The sequence below is a fragment of the Mandrillus leucophaeus genome, unplaced genomic scaffold (assembly GCF_000951045.1).
Source record: "Mandrillus leucophaeus isolate KB7577 unplaced genomic scaffold, Mleu.le_1.0 Scaffold122, whole genome shotgun sequence".
Lineage (NCBI taxonomy): Eukaryota > Metazoa > Chordata > Mammalia > Primates > Cercopithecidae > Mandrillus > Mandrillus leucophaeus.
Genome location: NW_012100543.1, coordinates 6,707,221 through 6,729,392, shown reverse-complemented (window position 1 = coordinate 6,729,392; position 22,172 = coordinate 6,707,221). Strand labels below are relative to the sequence as shown.

General features: G+C 41.8%; 2 protein-coding genes across 3 annotated transcripts; both read left to right on the top strand.

Annotated features, from left to right (window-relative positions):
* Positions 1-2,904: 2,904 nt before the first annotated feature.
* Positions 2,905-21,359, top strand: FAM84A (family with sequence similarity 84, member A). 2 transcript variants are annotated; one of them, XM_011971444.1, is made up of 4 exons: positions 2,922-3,153; positions 3,810-4,052; positions 4,168-5,860; positions 19,855-21,359. In XM_011971444.1, the coding sequence occupies exon 3, from the start codon at positions 4,204-4,206 to the stop codon at positions 5,080-5,082; it is 879 nt and encodes a 292-aa protein (XP_011826834.1). In that variant the 5' UTR covers positions 2,922-3,153; positions 3,810-4,052; positions 4,168-4,203; the 3' UTR covers positions 5,083-5,860; positions 19,855-21,359. The 2 variants fall into 2 exon arrangements, with proteins under 2 accessions (XP_011826833.1, XP_011826834.1); XM_011971443.1 differs by lacking the exons at positions 3,810-4,052; positions 19,855-21,359 and having other exon boundaries at positions 2,905-3,153; positions 4,168-7,417.
* Positions 5,051-9,482, top strand: LOC105533084. The gene has a single exon (XM_011971445.1). The coding sequence runs from the start codon at positions 5,420-5,422 to the stop codon at positions 6,086-6,088; it is 669 nt and encodes a 222-aa protein (XP_011826835.1). The 5' UTR covers positions 5,051-5,419; the 3' UTR covers positions 6,089-9,482.
* Positions 21,360-22,172: the final 813 nt, after the last annotated feature.

Here is a 22,172-nt window from a genome sequence, read left to right as displayed (position 1 = left end):
GTCAAGGAACTTTGGACACTATCTATTGCTACCTTTTGCCTGAGGCAAAGGAGAAAGAGAACTGCACAGCTGTCCTAAACAAGTAGGGTATGAGACCTCTGTCTTCCACCAAGAATAATAATAAGATAGCCTTGACTGAAAGCTCACTGTGTGTCAGACACTATGCTTACATGTATGAACTCACAACAATTCAGTGAGGTAGCCACTGTTGTTATCTCTTTTTTACAGATAAGGAAGTTTCCTGATGCCCACAAAGGTTCAATAACTGACTCGAGGTTACCCAGCAATAAATGTTGAAAAAGAGTTTAAATTAGTTGGCTTTCAGAGTTTGTGTTTTGGACAACTATATTCTACTTTTGATAGCACTGTATTTTCTCATGGTAAACGCAGGCAGGATGGAGTAAAAAATAAAAGTCAAAACAATTTGAAAACAATATTTTGTGATGAACGTAAAACGTTTTCTACAATCAGCAGCCCTCATTCGATTGGTATATTTCTTACTTTATTATCTGATAATTGCCAAAAGATGACAAAGTGTAGATGTATTTTCCTTAGTTTACTTTTAGCTCCGTTTATTTCAAGCCTCACAGTCAATGTGTTCCCTGCCTTATGTTTCAAGGCGGCTCCAGGTTCTTTTTCCTCCCATGTGATTACAAAAGCAGTTAGCCTTTTAGCCTAGCAGGGGGAATGAGAGGAAAGGGAGAGGCAAAAATTTTTAAACTTTAGGCACTATATCTCCAATAACTGACAACATTTTATCTTAATTATGCTTTATAGTATTGGAATACTAAACAAAGAGGAACGACCTGCTTACTCTGTAGTCTGGAGCAGAATGAAACAGAACACATAGGACAGAACACAGCAAATGAGCTGTAAATGTTTGTGCACAAGGTTTGATCTTGGGGATGGAGGGAGGATTTTTTTAAGTTATTCAAATACTGAGTTGCTTTCAAAGAGTTCTTCTTAGACGTCAATAATGAATTCTTCAGATACCCTTATCCCAGACAGCCCTGAAGTCCAGTTTATAACACGACCAATAACTCACTTCTTGATCTCTAAAGCTGCTTGTTCAATTCTCTTGACTTCAGAGCCAAAATGAGTTGTTTATTACTTATGGCAAGTATTAAAAAGGCCATCACAACCTGTGGTCAGTTCCATGAATGACAACTTGTTTTCTGATAACTTGCAAGCACATGGACAATAGCCAAATTTCTAAAAAGATTTAGGTACATCAAATGTATACAGATGATCACTTAAAACCCTTTTTTCCAGTAATATTTTAGCATCTAATTTGATAAATCACTGCATTTGGAGGCTGTGGGGGTGTACAGAGACCTTCAGAAAGTAAACATAAACTGGAGGCTTAGTGGTTTGAAGATATTCAAGCAGAAAAGTCTACCAAAGAAAAAGGGGGGTTGTAATATGGATTGGTCTCCATGTAACCTTGAGCCAATCAGCTAACTTCTCTGGAACACCAGTTTTCTCATTTTATGAAACAAGATTTTATTCAATAAACACTATAATCTAGTGAAAGACTGGATCTGGTATCCCAGAGGCTTGGATGGATTGCTGGCATTAGTATTGGAGATTTTGTTTCCCTGTTTGTTACAATTCGGATGAGTAATGATTAAATTGTCTACTTAATTTACTCTTACGTGCCTGCCCACGTATAAGTGGTCAATACAGGCTGTTTTCATTTTTACAATTGCTGATGGAACCCACTGCATGGCTAGCATTGGGAAAGAGGCCCAGAATACAAGGTTGTGCAGAATGCAAGTCTACTCTCAACGAATTCATTTTGTAGGGAAGAGGTGGGGGGTTCAACTAGGAAGCATCAGCTTCCTCACTGGGAAAGAAAAGAGGCTTCATAGAAAAGCTGCTGGAGTCCACGCTTAAAGATGAGTAGCGTTGGGACCAGAACCAGATGTCTAAGAACTCTTTGAGGCCTAATGTTAGGAAGTTTTGAAACGATTGGTCTAGAATGTTGTATATACGAAGTTCATTTTTTCAACACCCAATATTCCGAACACATTCATTCATTAACTTTCCATCCAGAAATGTAATCATTAACTACTGCTGGACCCCCTTTTCCCACAAAACCAAACAAAACTTGCTTAGGAATCCCAATTCTGAGGTTTGGAAAACACTTTTACGACCTACTCTCTGCTTGCATGTATGAACTCATACACATGAGTTGTGAGGTATTCCTCTTATAGTCAGAAAATTGGAGGCCAATATCATAGGCACAGCCGGGGAATGGACTGGCCAAAGCTCAGGCTTTTGAGTGGCATTTGACACCAAACTCCTTTTAAACCGGGCATGAGCTCTGGGTCAGCAGCCTCACTCCAGTCAAAGAAGAGGAGCCAAACTTCGCAGAAGCAATTTCAAAGACGTCTGGGAAAGGGTCTTTGATCCAAGGACCAGCCTAGGGGCCATCAGGAACCAAGGCGCTGGGGGATCCCAGCAGGGCCCAGGCGCCCGCTTCGAACAATGTCGCTGCCTGCCCCGGACCGCTCGCAGTGCCTGGGCCACACTGGGGTGTCCTGGGGTTTCTTCTCCATACCTAGACTCAGCTTCGCCGCCCGAGTCTGTCTTCCTGGAACACGGAACGCGGGCGGACTGTGTTCTCAGTCACAATCAGCTCGCATGACCTGGGGGCGCGGGCGCAATCCTGCAGCAGCGGCTCGCAGAAAGCGCCGCGCACCCCGCCTGTGCGCACACCTCCGCTCCCGGAGGCGGCGCGCGGTCGGGTGTGCGTGGGACGGGGCGGGGCGGAGCGGAGCGGAGCTCACTGGAGGCCCGCCCCTGCTCCCCTCCCCCGCCGGCGGAGATTGACAGGGCTCGGGCACCCGCCCCAACCAATGAGCGCGTCCTGGGGCGGGCCCTGGAACCGGCTGCTCCGGCTACTTAGAGTCGTCGGCGCGGCGGTGGGAAAGCAGAGCCGAGCCGGGACTGTCCAGTGGGAGCAGGCGGGCCGGCCAGCGCAGACCTGGTGGCGCACGGGCGCCGCACTGCACGGTTCAGCGAGGGGTAGAGCGGAGCCGCAGCCCCACGCGCAGCCCAGGACCCACTCGCCACCGCCGCTTCCGCAGCACCCATGGGGACCACGAGACTTTAAAGGAGTTTGGGGTTTCGGGAGCAGGGAAATCACGGGTAGGGAGAAGCGGCTTTCTTTGCCTTGGAAACGGTTTTTCTTCGTCCGATTGTTTGGATCCTGTGCTGGGTAGGAGGGAAAGGGGTCTTTGGGCTAAAAGTGGACCTCTCTACACACACATGCTCCCACCCACACCCACACACATACACTGCACAGGCTTTCTCCATCCTTCCCCTGCCTCTTTGTTAGGTTATTTTAGACAGAGCAGCCTCGCCCTGGCGCAGTCCGATTGGCCCTGATGGGGACAAGGCAAGAGAAGTAAGGGGCAGAGTGCACCTGCCGGTGAGGGCAGGTGTGCCCGGGTGCTTGGGCGTACGTGCAACGGCGAGCGTGCAAGTGTGGAGCTGAAATTGTGAACGAATGTGTGGGGTCTAAGTGTGCCAGTGTGTCGTCGCGAAGGTTTGTCATTGTGAGTGTATGTGACATTATACACCAGTATACCAGCTTGCCAGTGTCTGGACTCCCAAGTGTCCAAAATGTTGCTGGTGTCAACTGAATGCCTGAGAATGTGTCCGATTGTCATTGTGCGAGCCACTGCAAGGGGAGGAAGGCAACCTAGTGCAAAACTGGGAGGTGGGCTGGAGAGGGTGGGGACAGAAATGGGAGCTTAGCTTGCTCCCAGCTTACTGGCCTTAGGCTCCCTTCTCCCTTTCAGCCCACCCCTCCGTCCTTCCTGGGCGTCCGTCTCCCACGCTGCCACAGTCAGCGCCGTCCTCCCCACTGGGACCCCGCAAGCTCTCCAGCCAGCCTGGGTGTTTTCTTCTGGGAGTTGGACCGGGTTCCCGGAAGGGGTCGGAGGCTATGTCGTGGCATCTGCTCTCGCCGGACCGGTGGAGGCTTCTCTGCCCCTCCTAGCCTGGGGGAGTCACGGAGGACTGGGCCGGAAAGGGTGACTCCGGTGAGGGCACGTAGGCGAGCCAGCAGGTCCCAGGGGCACTGCACGTCTTGGGGAGGGACACAGAAAGGGGCAGCCAGGACTCTGACAGTGTCTCTGTCTCTCTGTGCCTCCGCAGATCCCCGCTCCTGGCCCTCACCTCGCCACCTCATTGATGGGCAACCAACTGGACCGCATCACCCACCTCAACTACAGCGAGTTGCCCACAGGGGACCCGTCGGGGATTGAGAAGGACGAACTGCGGGTCGGGGTCGCCTACTTCTTTTCGGATGATGAGGAAGACCTGGACGAACGCGGGCAGCCCGACAAGTTTGGCGTGAAGGCCCCCCCGGGTTGCACCCCCTGCCCGGAGAGCCCCAGCCGCCACCACCACCACCTGCTGCACCAGCTGGTCCTCAACGAGACTCAGTTTTCCGCCTTTCGGGGCCAGGAATGCATCTTTTCCAAAGTGAGCGGCGGGCCTCAGGGCGCCGACCTGAGCGTCTACGCGGTCACCGCGCTGCCAGCGCTCTGCGAACCCGGAGACCTGCTGGAGCTGCTGTGGCTGCAGCCCGCCCCGGAGCCGCCCGCGCCCGCCCCGCACTGGGCCGTCTACGTGGGCGGCGGGCAGATCATCCACCTGCACCAAGGCGAGATCCGCCAGGACAGCCTATACGAGGCGGGCGCGGCCAACGTGGGCCGGGTGGTGAATAGCTGGTACCGCTACCGCCCGCTGGTGGCCGAGCTGGTGGTGCAGAACGCCTGCGGCCACCTGGGCCTCAAGAGCGAGGAGATCTGCTGGACGAACTCGGAGAGCTTCGCCGCCTGGTGCCGCTTTGGCAAGCGGGAGTTCAAGGCGGGAGGGGAGGTGCCGGCCGGCACGCAGTCCCCGCAGCAGCAGTACTATCTCAAGGTGCACCTGGGAGAGAACAAGGTCCACACCGCCAGGTTTCACAGCCTGGAAGACCTCATCCGCGAGAAGCGCCGCATCGACGCCAGCGGCCGCCTGCGAGTGCTCCAGGAGCTCGCCGACCTCGTGGACGACAAGGAGTAGCCGCTTAGGGGCTGCCGGCCCCTCTGCCTCCCCACACTTCGCTCCCTTCCCTTCCCCGCACCCGGACTTCGCAGTTGGCGGTTCTCAACCCCTGCCCCCCAAGCGCGTCCGCTGCGGGTGTCCCGGGCCCGGGCTGCACCCCCGCACCCTCCAGCCAGCGGCAGGCAGTCTCAGGAACTGCCCCAGGGCCGAAAGGGCGCCGCTGAGCGCGCCTGTGGGACAGCCACGGTGGTAGTGACGGTGCTGGGAGACCCCGCGTGCGCTTTCCCCTTGAGATGTAAACCGGGAACGGAGAAGGGGCTGAGGGGAGAAAGGATATGGCCCCCCCCACGAGTCCATGGCCAGTGACTGTGGCCCGACCCGAAAACGACCCTCTTCTCAAAAGGGACCATCACCGCCCCAAGCGCGCGCACAGAGACCGGTCGGAGGCGAGAATTGGTCTTTTCAGGGCACAGTTCAGCTCCTCTGTGGATGCGTCCCCAGATCGCAGGATTTCCAAGAAATCGAGCCTGTCCCTTGTGCACTTGGGAATAATTCCCCAAGACAGCACTTCGGGATTCCGGGTTATCCTGAGGCTGCCCGGGACTTTTCCAGCTCTCCAGCCCCAGGTCTCCTGACATTGTGTTCCAGGCTGCGGGCTAAGCCAGACAGTGTTTGCCTCCCGTTCTTTCCACCGAGGGAAGCGAACGCCACCCCCACCCGCCTTTGCCTCCGAGTCTCCCTCGCTGGCGAAGGGAAGCCGACCTGGTCCCGGGAGGAAGATGGCGCAGCGATTTCGGTGAGGACAGCCGGCCCCGCCCCCGACAAGGAGCTCCCTCGTTCACCTGGTGTCTGGGAACTTGAATGTGTGAAGGGCGCTTATTGTTCTGAACCCTTGATTGCTCCCTCCTCGGGCTGCGTTTCAAAAATAGTCATATTTTTAAAGGAGTTGGAGGAGAGGGAGGGGGAGGACATGGCACCATTCCAGAAACCAGCATTATTACAACACCATAGCCAGTATATTTAGTTTGGCTTTTCCTAACATAGAAATCTTCAAAGGTGGGGCAGTGGAAATAAAGTTTTAAAAATGAGAGAGCAGTTTTCCAACTATGTCAACAAAGCCTATCGTGTTGATGTTTTTATTGACCATTTTAGCAACATGCTAATAAAATTTCAAATTGAAATTTTTATTTTCATGGCTTTAATCCATGATAGTTTAAATATTGGGGGCCATTAAGAGTGGATGTAGCTAAGAGCTTAGCTAACATTGCCTTTTCACTCTATTTTTCTCAAATATTATAAGAATTCTGTTTTTGAATATTGTTAATTTTTTGGCTTTCAACAGCAGCCCTAGTAATGGTGGAGTTGTTAATGAATGTGTATATTGTACTGAATTTCTGTCAGTTAAGGGGTTCACTGCTTTGGTGGAAATTGGTGGAAATTGCTAGCAGGTTCCATGATGTTTATTTTCTCCATGTTGTATATCATTACCATTTCACATTTGCATTTCTATTTTTCTTCCTCTCCTCCTGATCTCCTTAAAAATGAATCTAGAGTTGGTGGCTTTTTTCCCCTCCTCTTTAGCCAGTTCCACAGTTCAGTTCTTCCTGAAAACAGGGAAGAACTTGTAGGATCAGGCAAATGTGTGTTTTTCAAAAACTTAGGGCTGGGTGTGAAACCCCTTCTGTGGACAAGGATTTGTAAACTTCTCTCCTCCCGCTGTGGCCCCAGCCTAACTGATAGTTACTTGATTCAGTGTGTTAGACACTTATAGCATCTATGTCTCTTTCAAGGGAATTTGTCAAATAATGCTGTTTAACTAATTGTTGCAAGCAATTGCATATTAACAGCTGTGATTTGATTGGACAGCAAGTATTATGGCCAAAGTCAGTTTCTTGGCATTTCAAAAATAATGCAATAAAAACTAGTTGAGGTTAGCTGAGACTGGAAATGCCTTTTTCATGGTACATGATTCACTTCTATTTTTTCTTTCTTTTTCTTTTTTTTTCTTTGGTTTTCATCCTGGATTCATCCCCTGATCTTAAATCAAAAGGTCAGATCAATGAAATATGAACTAAAGTATTTTTCTTAAGCCTATTGAGTGATTTATTTTTTAAAAAATGTTTAAACGCATATGCTTTTCTTTCAGCACAAACAACAGCAAAACTTTTGTAATAACTAACTTACATTTGCATGTATGAAGAACTGAAAGTCATTTATTTCCCTTTTTCCTCTTTCAAATAACAGGTGGCAGATCATAAAATGAATTCTTTATTGTATCTACACACTCCACATTCTTTACTGTGTCCTACTACTGTATCTTGGCTCCCTGCTGTATTAAACACCATCTTAAGCACTTGTTCCTGCAGGACTCCTTCTTGACATTTTGTCTTCCACCTCAAAGTCACTCAAAGGGTGGGACTTCATCAAAAGAAAGGAATTAGTCTCTATCACACCGAATACTAAGATTTATTTCCTCTGATGGTACACAGATTTCTCCCTCACTAAGAGGGTCACTCTCATAGAGGAAATGTCTTGTCAGTTTTATACTTGCTAAGGCTAGACTGACAATAAAAATGAGTTGGGCAGTTCAATTAGCATTCGTTACTATATTGGCCTATAAAGGATTGGGTTGATGATAATACCTCTACAAATATGCAATAACAAAACAATAGTTATGAAAGAAACTTGAAAGTTTTGCAAGGTTTCTCATATTCCTGTTGAAATTATCATTTATTGTCTCTTTGTCAATGTTAGTAAGGTAACCCATGACAGAATAATTTGAGTGATAGTTCATGATGCAGAGGATATGATCACGATATTACCTAATGGTTTTATCCTGGAAAAGGTGTATATTTTTAGGGCATTGTTAACAATGTGAGTGAAACCAAGATGGTGCAAGTTCCCTTTGCAGATGGCATGGGCACACTTGATTTCTATTATGAGTGAATGTAATCTTTCTGTATTTTACCAGAATTACAGAAATTACCTGAAAAGTTTCCTAACATTTTAATAATGTTAGGGGTTTAGTTTTGGTTTTAGTTGTCCTCAAGAGACCACAGCTTCACAGTAATTTCCATGATGTTGGGTGTGGCTAAGTTGGGGATTGGTTCTGTTCTGCCTGCTCCAGTGTAGAGAACAGCTATATTTACACTGCATTCTTTCTCAACTTTCAGGTAGTGAAAACAAACTATGATTTAACAAAAGAAAAAGAAAAGACAGGTACTTTTACTTCAAAGAGTGCTTTGGTCCACTTTTATTTAAACCAAAAATCAAATAAAATAAGGAGGAGGGCTGGGTATACTTTAAACAAAACCAGTCCTGAAATGCTGTTATTCTCAAAGTACATTCCAAACAAAAAATATATATATAGAATTTACATATGTTGCATTTTTAAGTATGAGTTAAATTGATATAAAGTGTTCCTCAATATTAAAAAAGGTAAGCTATTGTAATGACAGTATTTTTAAAAAATAATAATATATATTATAGTTGGGAAACACTTGTGCCAGATTAGAACATCAAGCATAGAAGCAGCTGTATGATTTACTTGTTTTTTTTTGTTTTTTTTTAACTTTAATGTTTACCTTCCCCTATGTTTAATTTTTCCGTGGTGAATACTTTTGTTAGAACATGGCTTTTTTATTTTTCTTGGAAAAATATGCTATTAGTATTTACAAAATAATGATTCACCTGAATAAGTAGTATATACTAAAAGTCTTCAAACATACTTCATTGACTACTTATGTTTTGTGGTGCGCTTTCAACATCCCTAAGTGTTAAATGTCTTAGTCATCTAATAAATGGAACAGGGTCGAGTTCCAATGAAATTAATACCAATTGCACAATCATAATACAGCAACCTAATTTTCTTTAATTCATAGGCATATCTTTAAAACTTTCTTCTCTTTTTTGAACACATGAAGAGAATCCAGTTAGTTTTTGCCTTTCAGAGGTGATTTGCCACGTCCACAAAGCATCTGTAGGTGAAAAGACAGACCTTTGTGTTTCTTGAAACATCAAAAACTGAATTTAGAGAATAGTTATCTAACACTCAAGTCAATTTTTTTTTTGAAATTACTAGCTATTGGTATAATATGCATATATATACATATTTACATATACATAAACACGTGTACATTTACGTATATGTAAGTACACATTCATATACATATATACGCATGTATATATATCTGTGTGCACATACATTTTTGCCTATAGCTAGCAATTATTTCATTCAGATACATACACACACACACACACACGCATACAGGCTACTTAAAAACAAAATAGAGAGTGACTTGAGATATACAAAAAAGGAAGAAAAGCCCTGGCGGTCATATAGCTAATGTATAACTGGACAGCAAGCAGCTACTCGTAAAGCTAACAATAAACAAAAAGAAAATGTGGGAGTTATGCAATTAGTTTTATTCTCATTTTTGGAAAAATATGTTCCTGATTTCTCTAACTAAAAAGAAAAAAATTCAAAGGAAAGCTGTAAATATTAGGAAGTAACTGAAAACTAAGAAGAAAGATAAAGTGGGGAGGCTATGAGATGATATAATGAGCTAATAAGCTTTTCAACAGGGGACACCTGTTCTCCCTTCTAACTGAAGACACTAAAGAGAAGCTAAGATCCTATCTTTCAAACATTTAGTAATTTATAAAATCCCATTATTTCAAAACTCAAAGTTTGCCTTTGAGGTTGTATGTTTACCTCATTTGAACTCGAAATAGAAGAGGTTTAAGTATTTGAATAAGTTGAGGGAAAAAAAGGAAAAATAGTCTTCCCCGATCTTGTCACTGACGGTGACACTGCTTGTAATTACTGTATTTTTTGGCAGAACACTCAGATGAATGGCTTCCTGTGCTGTGGACTTTTATCATCTTTTTGATGGCTGATAGAAGAAGCACACAGTAGGTACTCCATAAATGTAAGACTATGGCAGCTGTCTAGTACAAGTGCTTCTCACTAATTCTTAGTTACCAGGAAAACCAGAAAGCCCATCACTTGCCTTGCCTGCAAAGGTGAGACTAAAGAAATTTCTCTAAGCAAAATTGGCAGGGTCTTTTCACCTCAAAAGGCTCATGGAAGTACACTTTATGGGGCTTAAGGCTAATTTCAGTTGAAGGGTATTTGGAATATTTGATTTGCTTCTAGCAGAGAAAACAAAGAATCCAGGAAAAGCAGAAAATGTTCTCTTGTCATTCAGTCAGAAAGGGAAAAGCAAACTCATAGTTCCAACTGTAACTTTCATAACTTCATCTCTCATTCACCTCAGGGAGAGATTTTTCTCACATGAAATCACAAGATTATTCCTTCAGAAGGAAGCTTATTGTAGCTCTTGTTAAAAATTTTCTTCGGTTTATAGGAATATATTTATTAGATGTACACTTAACTCTGGGAAAATTAGATTTGATGGAGTTTGGTCATGGGTGTTTTTCTAAATACACATTACTCATTGATATATTAAAATATTAAAATAATTGCTATGCCTCTTGGCTTTTATAATTCAATTCTTAATATGAATATGAGTTCTGAACTTTATGTTGTCCAAAGGATAGATGCCTATGAAATACTAGGTATGAATAGAATCAATGTCCTAAATTTCAAGCACAAAATGAATGCTTCAAAAGTTACTTCGAGCATCATTTAATGTTTCAAAAAATTGAAAAAGCTCATATAAGGCTATTGCTTATATGTATCCTAAGGAAATTCTTGCCATCAGTGTGTGATATAGACATTAATGTTCTATTTGAGAGCTTCTTTATTATAAGTACACTGACATTTGCTTTAGCAGGTAAGTTATTATTCTAAAATAGTTATTTTCCCCATGACAGTCCTATGACATACCAGCTCTTTGCTCACTTCCAAGTCCACTGTAGATTTCAGATTCTGCAAGGGGGTGAGCAGATCTAGGGAGATCATACCCGTGATGACTTTGAAAAACATGTCTCAACTCCCAATAGCACTCGCTTTATTTCTTCCCACCTTTCGCTTCTCAGTGCAAGTGTCTGCCCAGGGTGTCTGAGCTAAAGGGAAGCAAGGCTCAGACGTAGGACTGCCAGATTTAGCAAATAAAAATACAGGATTCTCAGTTACACTTGAATTTCAGATAAATTATTATTGATTTTAGGATTATTGTGTTAGAATAAATATGTTCCCTGCAATATTTAGGTTGTTTGTACTAAAGCTTATCTGTTTATCTGAAATTCAAATGTAACTGCATGTCCGGTATATTATCTGGGAACCCTTTTCAAGGATAACTTTATCAACTCTAAGAAGCAACAGAGTCCCCTGACTTTTTGGAGCTGGCAAAGGACACACCCCCTACCCACAGCATTGAGGTCCTGTGAGATTTTCCATGTGTCTTTTAAGGCCAGAGTCAGATTCAGGCCCAGGAATGAGCACATTGTGCAGGAGAAGCCTCAGAAGAGTTCACAGCCCCCATGATCATTGAGAGAGAGTTGGTTGTGTGTATGTGTGGGTGCGGATGGGTAGGTGTTTCTTTTACTCTCTTGATTCTATTTTGTAGGAGACACCATCCTTTACCTGGGGATATGATGAATACTTTCCTAGATATAGTCAGGAATGCTGTGTGCTACTGCTTTTTATCCTACCTGCTATTTATTCCAATCTGGATTTTCACTTTACACCTGGCTATTTCTATAGCTTCCTCACCTGTCTCTACCCCTCTAGCTCTTCTATCCAAACACCTGGGTCTATAGCGCTGTTTCTAACCAGAGTCATCACTGCCAAGTAAAGGCTGAGCTCCTTAGTGGGGCAGTCAGCGTCTTCCGTGGTCTGGCCCCTATCTTCACCAACTTGCATTTCCTTCAACTCTCAGCTTACACTCGGGCCACACAGGACTTTTTGTAGAACATGTAGTTTTCATTCATACTTTCTTGGCTTTCTATGTTGTCCCCTTAACCTGATTACCATTCTAAATTCCTGAACAGGCCGGGCGCGGTGGCTCAAGCCTGTAATCCCAGCACTTTGGGAGGCCGAGACGGACGGATCACGAGGTCAGGAGATCGAGACCAACCTGGCTAACACTGTGAAACCCCGTCTCTACTAAAAAATACAAAAAACTAGCCGGGTGAGGTGGCAGGCGCCTGTAGTCCCAGCTACTCGGGAGGCTGAGGCAGGAGAATGGCGTAAACCCGGGGGGAGGAGCTTGCAGTGAGCTGAGATCTGGCCACTGCACTCCAGCCTGGGCGACAGAGCGAGACTCTGTCTCAAAAAAATAAATAAATAAAAATAAACAAATAAATTGCTGAACAGCAAACTCTTATTCATCTATGCTTTATGGCCGGGCTCCATGCTAGCCCCTCAGGTGGCTTTAGTCAGTTTCTTTTGTAGTTCCCGCTGTAGTTTGTTAACACCCCTAGACTCTCTCTTCAACTACAAATACCATTTATGTCTGTCTCTTCCTAGGTCTATTGGGGAAGGCTCTATGACTTGCTCTTTTTTGCTGCTGGGAAGTCTAACACTTGCAGTAGGTGCTAAATGAGAGTCTATTCACTCAGTGGAGGAACTGGGGAAGGTGTGTGAGGAATACTGCCCAGCATCTCTCTAGGAGGTAAACCATGGTAGGAATGGGCTAACAGTGCATATCAACTTATACAAGATTCTCCTTAAGAACCATACAGTAGAAATTTAGTTTCCATTTAGCAAATAAGCTGGAATGATGTGAACCTTCATTGTGGTATATTACACTGCAAGTGATGGGAGATTAGTTATACAGAGTTTAAAAGATTTCTCCATCCTGGGTATACTGGTACAAACATTTCTTCTTGAATGAACTTTATGAGTTTCATTACTATGGAAATACAGATTTTTCTCTTCTTGGTCGTTTAATTTCTGCCCAGGTGAGGTAGCTTTGGGTGTTGCAAATTTCAAAGGCACCTGAGGTTTGATTTGCAAGAATTAAAGATGAGACCAGACATTTCTTGAATAGATCACTGCAGTGAATGGGCTGTAGACTGCCAGAGATGTTCAGTCAGTGAAGAAAGAGTCTCCTGAAAACCCAAGTACTGTTTACTTTTTGGAAAGTAAAATCTCTCCCAATCTTAGTAAGCAAATTCACCTACATTCACCTACAGCACGTATTGGGGGAAAAAAAATCACTTTGCCTGACCGTCCAGTAGGGGGAGCAGAGGAAAAACAGCCTCCTTTGATTGACGGTTGGACTTCCAGGCTGGTTGAACAGCTAGAATAATTTGAAATGCAATTGAGCACTGAGAATGTAACTACATTAATGTCTTATGAAATATATATGCTTTTATATTGATGTGTTCCTTGGAACTCCTAGGAGGAGCACCCCTTACTTTTGTAGGGAGTTATTCTCTTAGCACCTCTGGACATTTAATTTAATCTGGTTCTGGACATGGTTAAGCTTACCTGTATCTAAGACAAGCTACTTTAATTTGGGATTTTAAACCACGATATCCTGTTGAGGAAAAAAGTGTCAAAATTCTAGAGAACTTCTTTAGAGTGAAAAGTATTACTAATTTGGGATTCGAATCCAGGTAAATAGGGGTTCTGGTAAAACATTGCTTTTGCCCTGAGAGCAGTTTCCAGAGTAGACAGTGGTGGAGATTTTTCATTATGCAGCCTCACTATTCTGATGTCAGAAATCAGTGCCCCTTGCATGTGTCTGCTTTATTTGTGTATAATTTTATAAGACAGGATCTATGAAAGAAAATGGGAGGAGAGGTAGTTACTCCATCCTTTACAGGCCAACAAAACAAAGGCTCTAAACCCAGATTAATTCTGCCTATGTTACTTCCTTACAGCCTTTAAGGGCTTTCTATAACTCATAAGATAAAACCCAGACTCCCTGGCAGCACGCAAGCTCTGCTGTCCCATACTCCCCTCTTCCAACCCCAGCTCCCAACCTCTGAAGTTTCGCCCCCTGATCTTCACAGCACATTCTCACTGGGAGGCATCTGTACTGGACCACCTACCTTTCCCCAAAAGCCTAGTGATTGTATGCCTTTGCTCAAGCTGTTTCACTTGTATGGAACGCTCTTCTCCTCTCCTTGGCACATTTAGTAAAAGTCCTGCTTCTCCTGAGTCCTGGTGAGAACCCTTACCAGCTGTTCTGTGAGGCTTCTCCTTTTCCTGCAACATCCCCTACAAAAACAGCTAAAACTAGCCAAATTCATCCTCTCCCATTTGAACTTCTGGTGTAGCACTTTCTTCAAACATTTAATGATCATGCCATCCATTTAATATTCCAGTTTTCATCCCCTAAACTATGTCAAATATAATCTGTTTAAGTTAATGAGAACCTGATTGCCTTCTGAAATAAGTGTGAGGAAGGTGTCTTGGCACTTTGATCTTTGATTGGTTAGTAACTAGTATCTGGTCCTTAGTAGGTCCTCAATCAACGCTGACTTAATTATCTGAATCTAATTTAATTCAAAAACAACTATTCTACAACAAGAACAGTAAGTTATATTTTGAAATTAATGTCCTAGTGGGAGATAAACTCCTTAAACATCTGTTGGGTCCCTAATAAAGGCAAGCATTTTTTTTTTTTTTAAATTTCACGTGGATACAAAGCATAGTCTAGATTTCAAGAATGAGATAGGACAAAGGAGACAGGCCCACTATTAGCTATAATCCGTTACAGCCTGGAATATAGGTAATTACCCAGGTATAATTTTTAAAAAGTTACCATAGGAGGTCAAAGGAAGAAACATTTGAAGGTATACATCAGCTTCAAAAATCAGTCATTGACTGGCATAGAGTATTTGGATGATTCTTCTGAGATAATTACACAGTTTTGTTAACTTTTTATTATTAGGTGGAAATGTGGATAAATATACCTTCCTGTTATTTAAATATAATAGACTATCTTCTGTCATTGTATATTAAAGACTATTTTTAGGGTGAGTTTGGTCTTATGAAGTCTGTAGAAGTACAGCTTAAATGTGTTTAAGTGAAGTCCTCTTGATGTTGAACTACCAAGATCAGATTATTAGCACTGGATTTACCAATTAATTCACCTCCCAGTGTATATTTGTAGACAGGGTCTTTGATTGATAGATGGATTGGTTGCCTAAGATTCAGTTCACAGGGTTGGGACAGGTTGTTTAATGGGTAACTGTGAACATACAAGAGCTTCTTGGAAGGGGGCCGGACCCAAAGCAGAGATGAACTGAGAGGAGAGCCTCACCCAAGGAGAGAGGCTGAGCTGATAGACAGGAAGACAGGGCCACAGGCCAGTGCTGAGGAGCTAGGGGAGCTACAAAGAGAAAGAACAAGCAGGATGTTGGAGCTATGAGGACAACTATCAGATGCAGTGTGCAGAATGTTTCAGGACCAAGACCCTTTTCCAAAGTAGAAATAATAATTGAGGTGGAACAATTGCTAAAAGAGAATTAACAACTCTAAAAACTGGTATTGGCTCACAATCTATATAAATATTTCAATTTTAAAGCATATCGTGTTTAATTTAAAATGGCCTTCTGAAGGAAAAAGCAAAACAGAAAACCTTTTAACTTTGACAGTATTCTTTCAATAGAAATAATTGCATTTCTTTGAAGAGAAACAAATCTGAGCTTCTTGTCCAAAGAAATCTTGAATTTGCTCATGTGTTTCCAATGGCTTTTGGCACATAGCATCGGCTCTCTAAATGCCTCTAATAACTACAGTAAATGTCTCTATGAAATTCGGCACATCATACAAACGAAATGTTCCTTCTTGTGTGCAATTCCCATTTACTTTCAGAAGGAGAAATTCCAGATTATATACAAAAATTGATAAGTTTGCCAAAATATCTAGGTATATAACCGTCAGCTACTGGACTACAATTCCTTAATGTTAATGAAATACAAAGACAAAGAGCTGACTTTATGCATTTATTTTAATAAGGCTGTGAAAACAGTCCGTTTACAGTGTACAAACCCCTTGTCTTTTAAAAATGCTAGACGGAATCTTTTAATAAATTAAATTTATCTGCCTGTCAAATCTGTCAAATTGACAAGAACTCTCAAGGAGTATTGCTGATGTTGTAGTTCTACTTTTCCAGTAGGATTACATTTGGAATTTAATAAGGGCTGCTTAGAGGAAGAATATCCATCAGAGTAATTTTAAGTAACAAATATTTAAGTCTCCAACCTTATAGCACCACAATGATTTTGTTTCCTTTGAAAAACCTTTTATTACTTACAAGAGTGTCCTGAATATCATATTTGCTTATAATGATGAAATAATGTAAGGAGACAACTAAGTCTACATCATCAGAAGAATAATTATTGACATTTGCTCAGAAATGTGTAGCTTACATAGTCAATTGTCCTCATGACCAACCTTGTGTCTATCAGGTCTTACTGTTTCCAGCATACAAATAGGGGCACTGAGGCTTGGAAGGGGAAAAACACCCAACTCAGTGTCACATATCTTGAATTTAGTAGAACCAGCACTTTAACTCAGGGGTTCTGATCAAAACATTACATCTCCCTGAACCTTATAAGATTTTCTTGGAATAATCAAATGTCTCCCTCCACCTTTTTCTTATAGAACAAAACTCATTTAACGTTTTCAGTGAATGCATGGGAGTATTTATATCAAAGTTCTAGTAGTGGCCACTTAATGAAGATGAGCTCTTAATTTTTCAAAATGATCTACCTTAGAGAGGTAGGTATCAGGGTATTCAAAAAGGCAAATCCATTCAAACCCTGGACCAATTGTGTAACACACACTAATCTCCTATAATTGATGTCCAACCTCCTGGAATGAAAGTCTCAAGTACATGTTCAAATATCAAAATGGAAAGAAGCCTCAATTTTCAGATTCCTTTGTTTTTCATCCTCAACTTTAGAAACAGAGGTGCATCTGTTGGAAAATAGTCAACACATCTGTGTTGGTAACCAGGGGTCCAAGGTAATTCTCAAAGGACTTTTCATTTATTCATCAATAAATATTATGCTGTTGATCATGTGTTGGGAAAAATGTCTTTCAAAAATAAGCTGAACAAGAAAAAATGTCAATGCATAGCATGCTTTTAATTTCTTATAAGAAGTTAAATATTCTGGATAAAAAGCATATTTGCAATTCTAATTAATTTTAATTAAAATTTTTCCAGCAACAACCTGCAATAGTTGTACAAAATAATGACTGTTTAGTGAATGGCCAGGCCTAATGTCAGGGTAAATGACATGAGACAGGTCAGGCACAAATCTGAATGACAGACCTATTTACACATATAAAGATCCCTATTTAACTTAGCTAGGAGAGCATTACCATGAGATGCTGCAGTAAAACAAGTTACCTATGACCATTCTCATGAAAAAATATCTGGTATCCATTTCTAAATGAGATTAGTTGTTCCTCATGAACCATGAACTCACATCAAATTAGACCCAAATAAATGAAACCCACTCAGTAAATTGTCTCAGAGAAAGATGGTATATGGGAAAGGACATTGGACTTGAAAAACACATGGCTACACATCCAGCTCTTTGCTTCTGGCTGTGTGATCTTAGACTAGTCACTGCCCTGAGCCTCTATCCCTCAGCCTTTTAACAGGAGACTATGAACTCTAACTCACAATGTTAGGATGAAGTTAATTAAATGTCTATAAACCTGTCCACCCACAATACTTTGTACATAAAAGACAATCAGCAGACATTAGCTGAATTAAGTTAAAATACTAAGTGAATTTTCTTTTATCACTGAGATTGCAGGTTTCCTAATTTTTGAATGTGTTTTATTTGTCTCCACTTAGGTGATAAATCTTTGGAGAGAATGAGTCTTCTCTTACTCATTTTTTAACCCCCTTAGCAGAATTTCAAACACGAAGTAGTTCAAACACTTCTTGATAAAAGTCAAAGGGCAACTAAAATTGTACTCAAATAGAGGTGCTCTGAGGACAATGAAAATGGGTGTTTCTTAGAATGAATATATGAACTACTTGCTATGGATTCAATATGTATATTCTCCCCAAATCCATATGTACAAATCCTAACCCCCAAAGTGATGATATTAGGAGATGGGGCCCTTGGGAGGTGTTAGGTCATGAGGGTGGACCCCCTCATGAATTGGATTAGTACCTCTATAAAAAGACACTTCAGACCTTGCTTTTTCTCTCTATTATCCATGTGAGGATATAATGAGAATATAGCAATCTGTAACCATTAAGAGGACCCTCACCAGAACTTGATCATGCTGACACTGTGATCTCAGATTTTCAGCCTCCAGAACTGTGAGGTATACATTTCTGATGTGGATAAGTCACTCAGTACATGGTATTTTAACCCAAATGGACTATGACCCTCTTCTATTAAAGGAAGTACAAATACTTCCTCCTAATATTTAATTCAATGACTGCATCTGAGCTGCACTGAAAGTCTAAAAATAGTACCCACAGCTGTGTTCCCATGGCCAGAGGGTTCTCCAGGCATTATCCTCCTATCCTTCACCGAGAGCTATTGCACTCTCATCTATGTTCTGCTTTTAAGGACTTCCCAATGCTTACAGTTAACTTCTCCGCCCTTTCAACTGAAAACTCTATTGCAAGGTTTATCTCTGTTGTATATTGGAGGAAGATCTTACACGCGTGACTCTTTATTATAAAAGTTATGTTTTTATTTGTGTGTTTACTCAGATTTTTAAAAGTGAGAGGAAATTGTATAAATATTGCATTCCTCAGTCTGTAGAGGCTTCAGTTCCTCATAGACTCTGTCTCCCCTTTGGAGCCTCTACCTATTTCATTAGCACAGCAGTTCTCAACCTTCTTGGTCTTAGGGCCTTTAAATTATTGGGGGGCCAAAGAGCTTTTGTCTATGTAAATTATATTTATCAACATTTGCCACGATAGAAATAATACTAAGTTTTAAAATATTAACACATTTTAAAATACCAAATCACAAACCTATTACCTGTTACATAGTGATACTTTTTATAAAAATAACTATATTTTCCAAAGAGAAAAGTGAGAAGAGTGGCATTGTTTTACAAATTTTTTTTTTTTGCAAATATTTTTAATGACTATTTTAATAGAAGACAACTGGATTCTTATGTCTGCCTTTGCACTCAAACTGTTCTCATATAACACATCTTGTAAACTTTGTCAAACTCCTGTAAACATTTGTATAAGAATTAGAATAGAAAAGCCAAAATGGTAGAATTGTGAAAATGGTTTTGAGCTTGTGCATCCTGTAAAAGAGTCTCAGGGACCCCACAGGATTCAGGACCACACTTTGAGAACCACTGCAATGAGATCTTGCCTAGCTTTCCAAGTAGCCTCCAACTAGCTTCTCCTGGTGCTCATACTCAGGACGTCCATCTGCCAAATCACCACATCAGTGAAATACACATGCAACTGGCATGAAGTAATACAATCAAAATATCGTGTTTTTTTTAATCCTACATTTATTCATGAAGGTAGTTTCTGCCCTATCACTGGGTCAAGTCAGGCCAGTTCATTAACTTTTTCTCTTCTCTCTTAGGTAACAGAAAGTTCTATGGTGCTCCAAGTTGCAGAAACAAAATCTCAAGTGGTGCTTGGAAAGTCTATACCCTTCAAAGAGTCCATTTACAACTTTATTAAAAGTCCTGGGACTTGCCTTTCTCTCAGTGGGAGCAGTTTTGCCTGTCTTCACTTTTTGACCTATGTTGATAACTCTAGACCCCACTCCTCTAGAGCATGTGCGTGTGTAGGGGTTGGGGGAGGGGGGATGTAGAGAGGATGGTGGAGGAAGGCTGGTAAAGCAGTCAGGAAATGTATGACTTCATTGGCACTTTCAATAAAAACATTGTGTTTTTCCTGTGCCTAGCAGAATTTTAGAGCTGGATCTTTGTCTCATGGATGCTCTTAGGAGACCCACCAAGCACCAACCCCTGATATTGCAACTGGACCCCTTGACCTGGATGAATGTATTCTTTTCAGCAACCATATGCTCCCTCCTGTTACCAGGTAAGGTAAGAATCAATTCCTCTACCTAGCAGCTCTGCTGGGTGAAATATCAGGAGATCCCACCCAAGCTTTCTCTTGCATGTAGCCTATATCCATCATGGGAGCACAGGCTAATCCTACAGTTGGCCAGCCTCTTGTCCTCTGGATATCCTGGGAGCAAATCCCAGTGAAGGAATCTCCAGTGGTTCCCTGAAGCCCTTTGTGCTAGGCCTGAGGTGAGACAGAACTGCCCCATCTTATACTCAGGAGACCTGGGAGGACTCACAGTGCACCACCGTCCTCAAAACTTCTCTCTCCCTGTAGGCGGCTGTGGTCTGAATCTTTGTGTCTTCCTAAAATTCATATGTTGAAATCCTAACCCCCTAGGTGATGATATTAGAAGGTGGGACCTTTCAGGAGTTGACTAAAACATGGGGGAAAAGCCCTCACAAATGGATTAGTTCCCTTGTAAAATAGGTCCAAGGAAACTTGCTCACTTCTAACACCATGTGAGGACACAGCGAGAAGGCACCATCTATAAGCCAGAAAGCAGTCCCTCACCAGACATAGATCTGCTGGCACCTTGATCTTGGACTTCCCACCCTCCAGAACTGGGAGAAATAAATGTATATTGTTTATAAGCAACACAGTTTATGGTATTATATCATAGCAGCCCAAATAGACATTGTATTTCCTCAATGTTGGTTTAAGAGTTGTCTAAACCAGTTTCCTATTATTATACTGTGGATGTTTCTAGCTCTCAGTATAGCATTCCACCTCTTTTCTATCTCTAGTGACTTAGTCAAAGCATCTAGTTGAACACCCTGTTATTTAAAGAAACCAGCATTCACTGGCTGTTCCCAGTTCCAGGGACTCAGGTGGCTTCATAATTTGTCTTGTTTCCTTGCACTTAGGAAAAGTACTGACAGCTCGTAATTGGTTGTATTTCTTAGGATATTTGCATTTAAACTAGAAGTAATGCTTTATTTTCTTGGTATAATTTGTCTTACATTTTTGAAAGTAATAGCTATTCATTAAATTACATTTGAAAATGTAGGAAGAAAGAAAAAAATTGTCTATAGTTCTACCACTCATATAAAACCACTATTCACATATGTGTACTTTCCTCTATTAACCTTTCAAAGCATGTCTCAATTTTAATTGTATTCACACAAATACAATTTTATATCATACATTTTACTTATTAATATGCTATTAGCATCACCAATGTCAATATAAACTCCATGTAAACATCAATTTAATGGTTGCAAAGTATTATATCAACTGGATATGCCATGGATTATTTAATCACTGTATTTATTGTTAAATATTTGCATTGTTTACACTGTTTAGTATTGAAAAACATGCTGCAATAAATATCTTTGGATACTTTTTTCTTTATTTTGGGTTATTTCCTTAGAATATATTTCTGGATATGGAGTCACTTAGTAAATGAACATGAAAGATTTTAGGATACACACACACATTTATGTGCATATACACACACTGTTTTGCAAAAAGCTAACATATGCCTATGTTCATGGCCTATCACAATCATTGATCTGTGAAATCTCACATTCTTTATTGATTGATTTCTTTTTATTTACAATCTTAATTTTCATCCCCCTCATCTTCATCATAGGACCCCAGTCTAATTTGCTTAATATATATCTCTCTATTTGTACATCATCATATTAGCAAGAATTTTTGTGTGTACGTACTGTAAATGCACACAAATGATGATGTTGTGCTATGGATCTCCTGGTGTTTCTCTTTTTTTCACCTAGCACTGGGTTTTTAAGATCTGTTTACACCACAGATCCATCTCAGACGACTGAGTGCTGCCTGATTTGCTTCTATGCATCCATTATGTTATACTTCTCTAACTAGTAGACTTCCCTGGACTGTATCTAGCTCTGCACTACAACAAACAGTGCTGCTATAATTTTCCCTGGTCCTTGCCACCTCATGGGTAAGGTGTATATACATGAGAATGCTAGGCCATAAGACATACATACACCTATCTGTACTAAGTACTGCCTGATTGCTTTCCAGAGTGATTCTTCCAGTCTGTGTTCTCAGCAGCTGTGCATATGAGTCTCTGTAACCACAATTCCCATCCATACTTGGCGTTATCCATTTTCCTGATTTTCCCACTCTGGCAGTTGGAAAGTGATATCTCGTGGTTGTTTGCATTTGTAT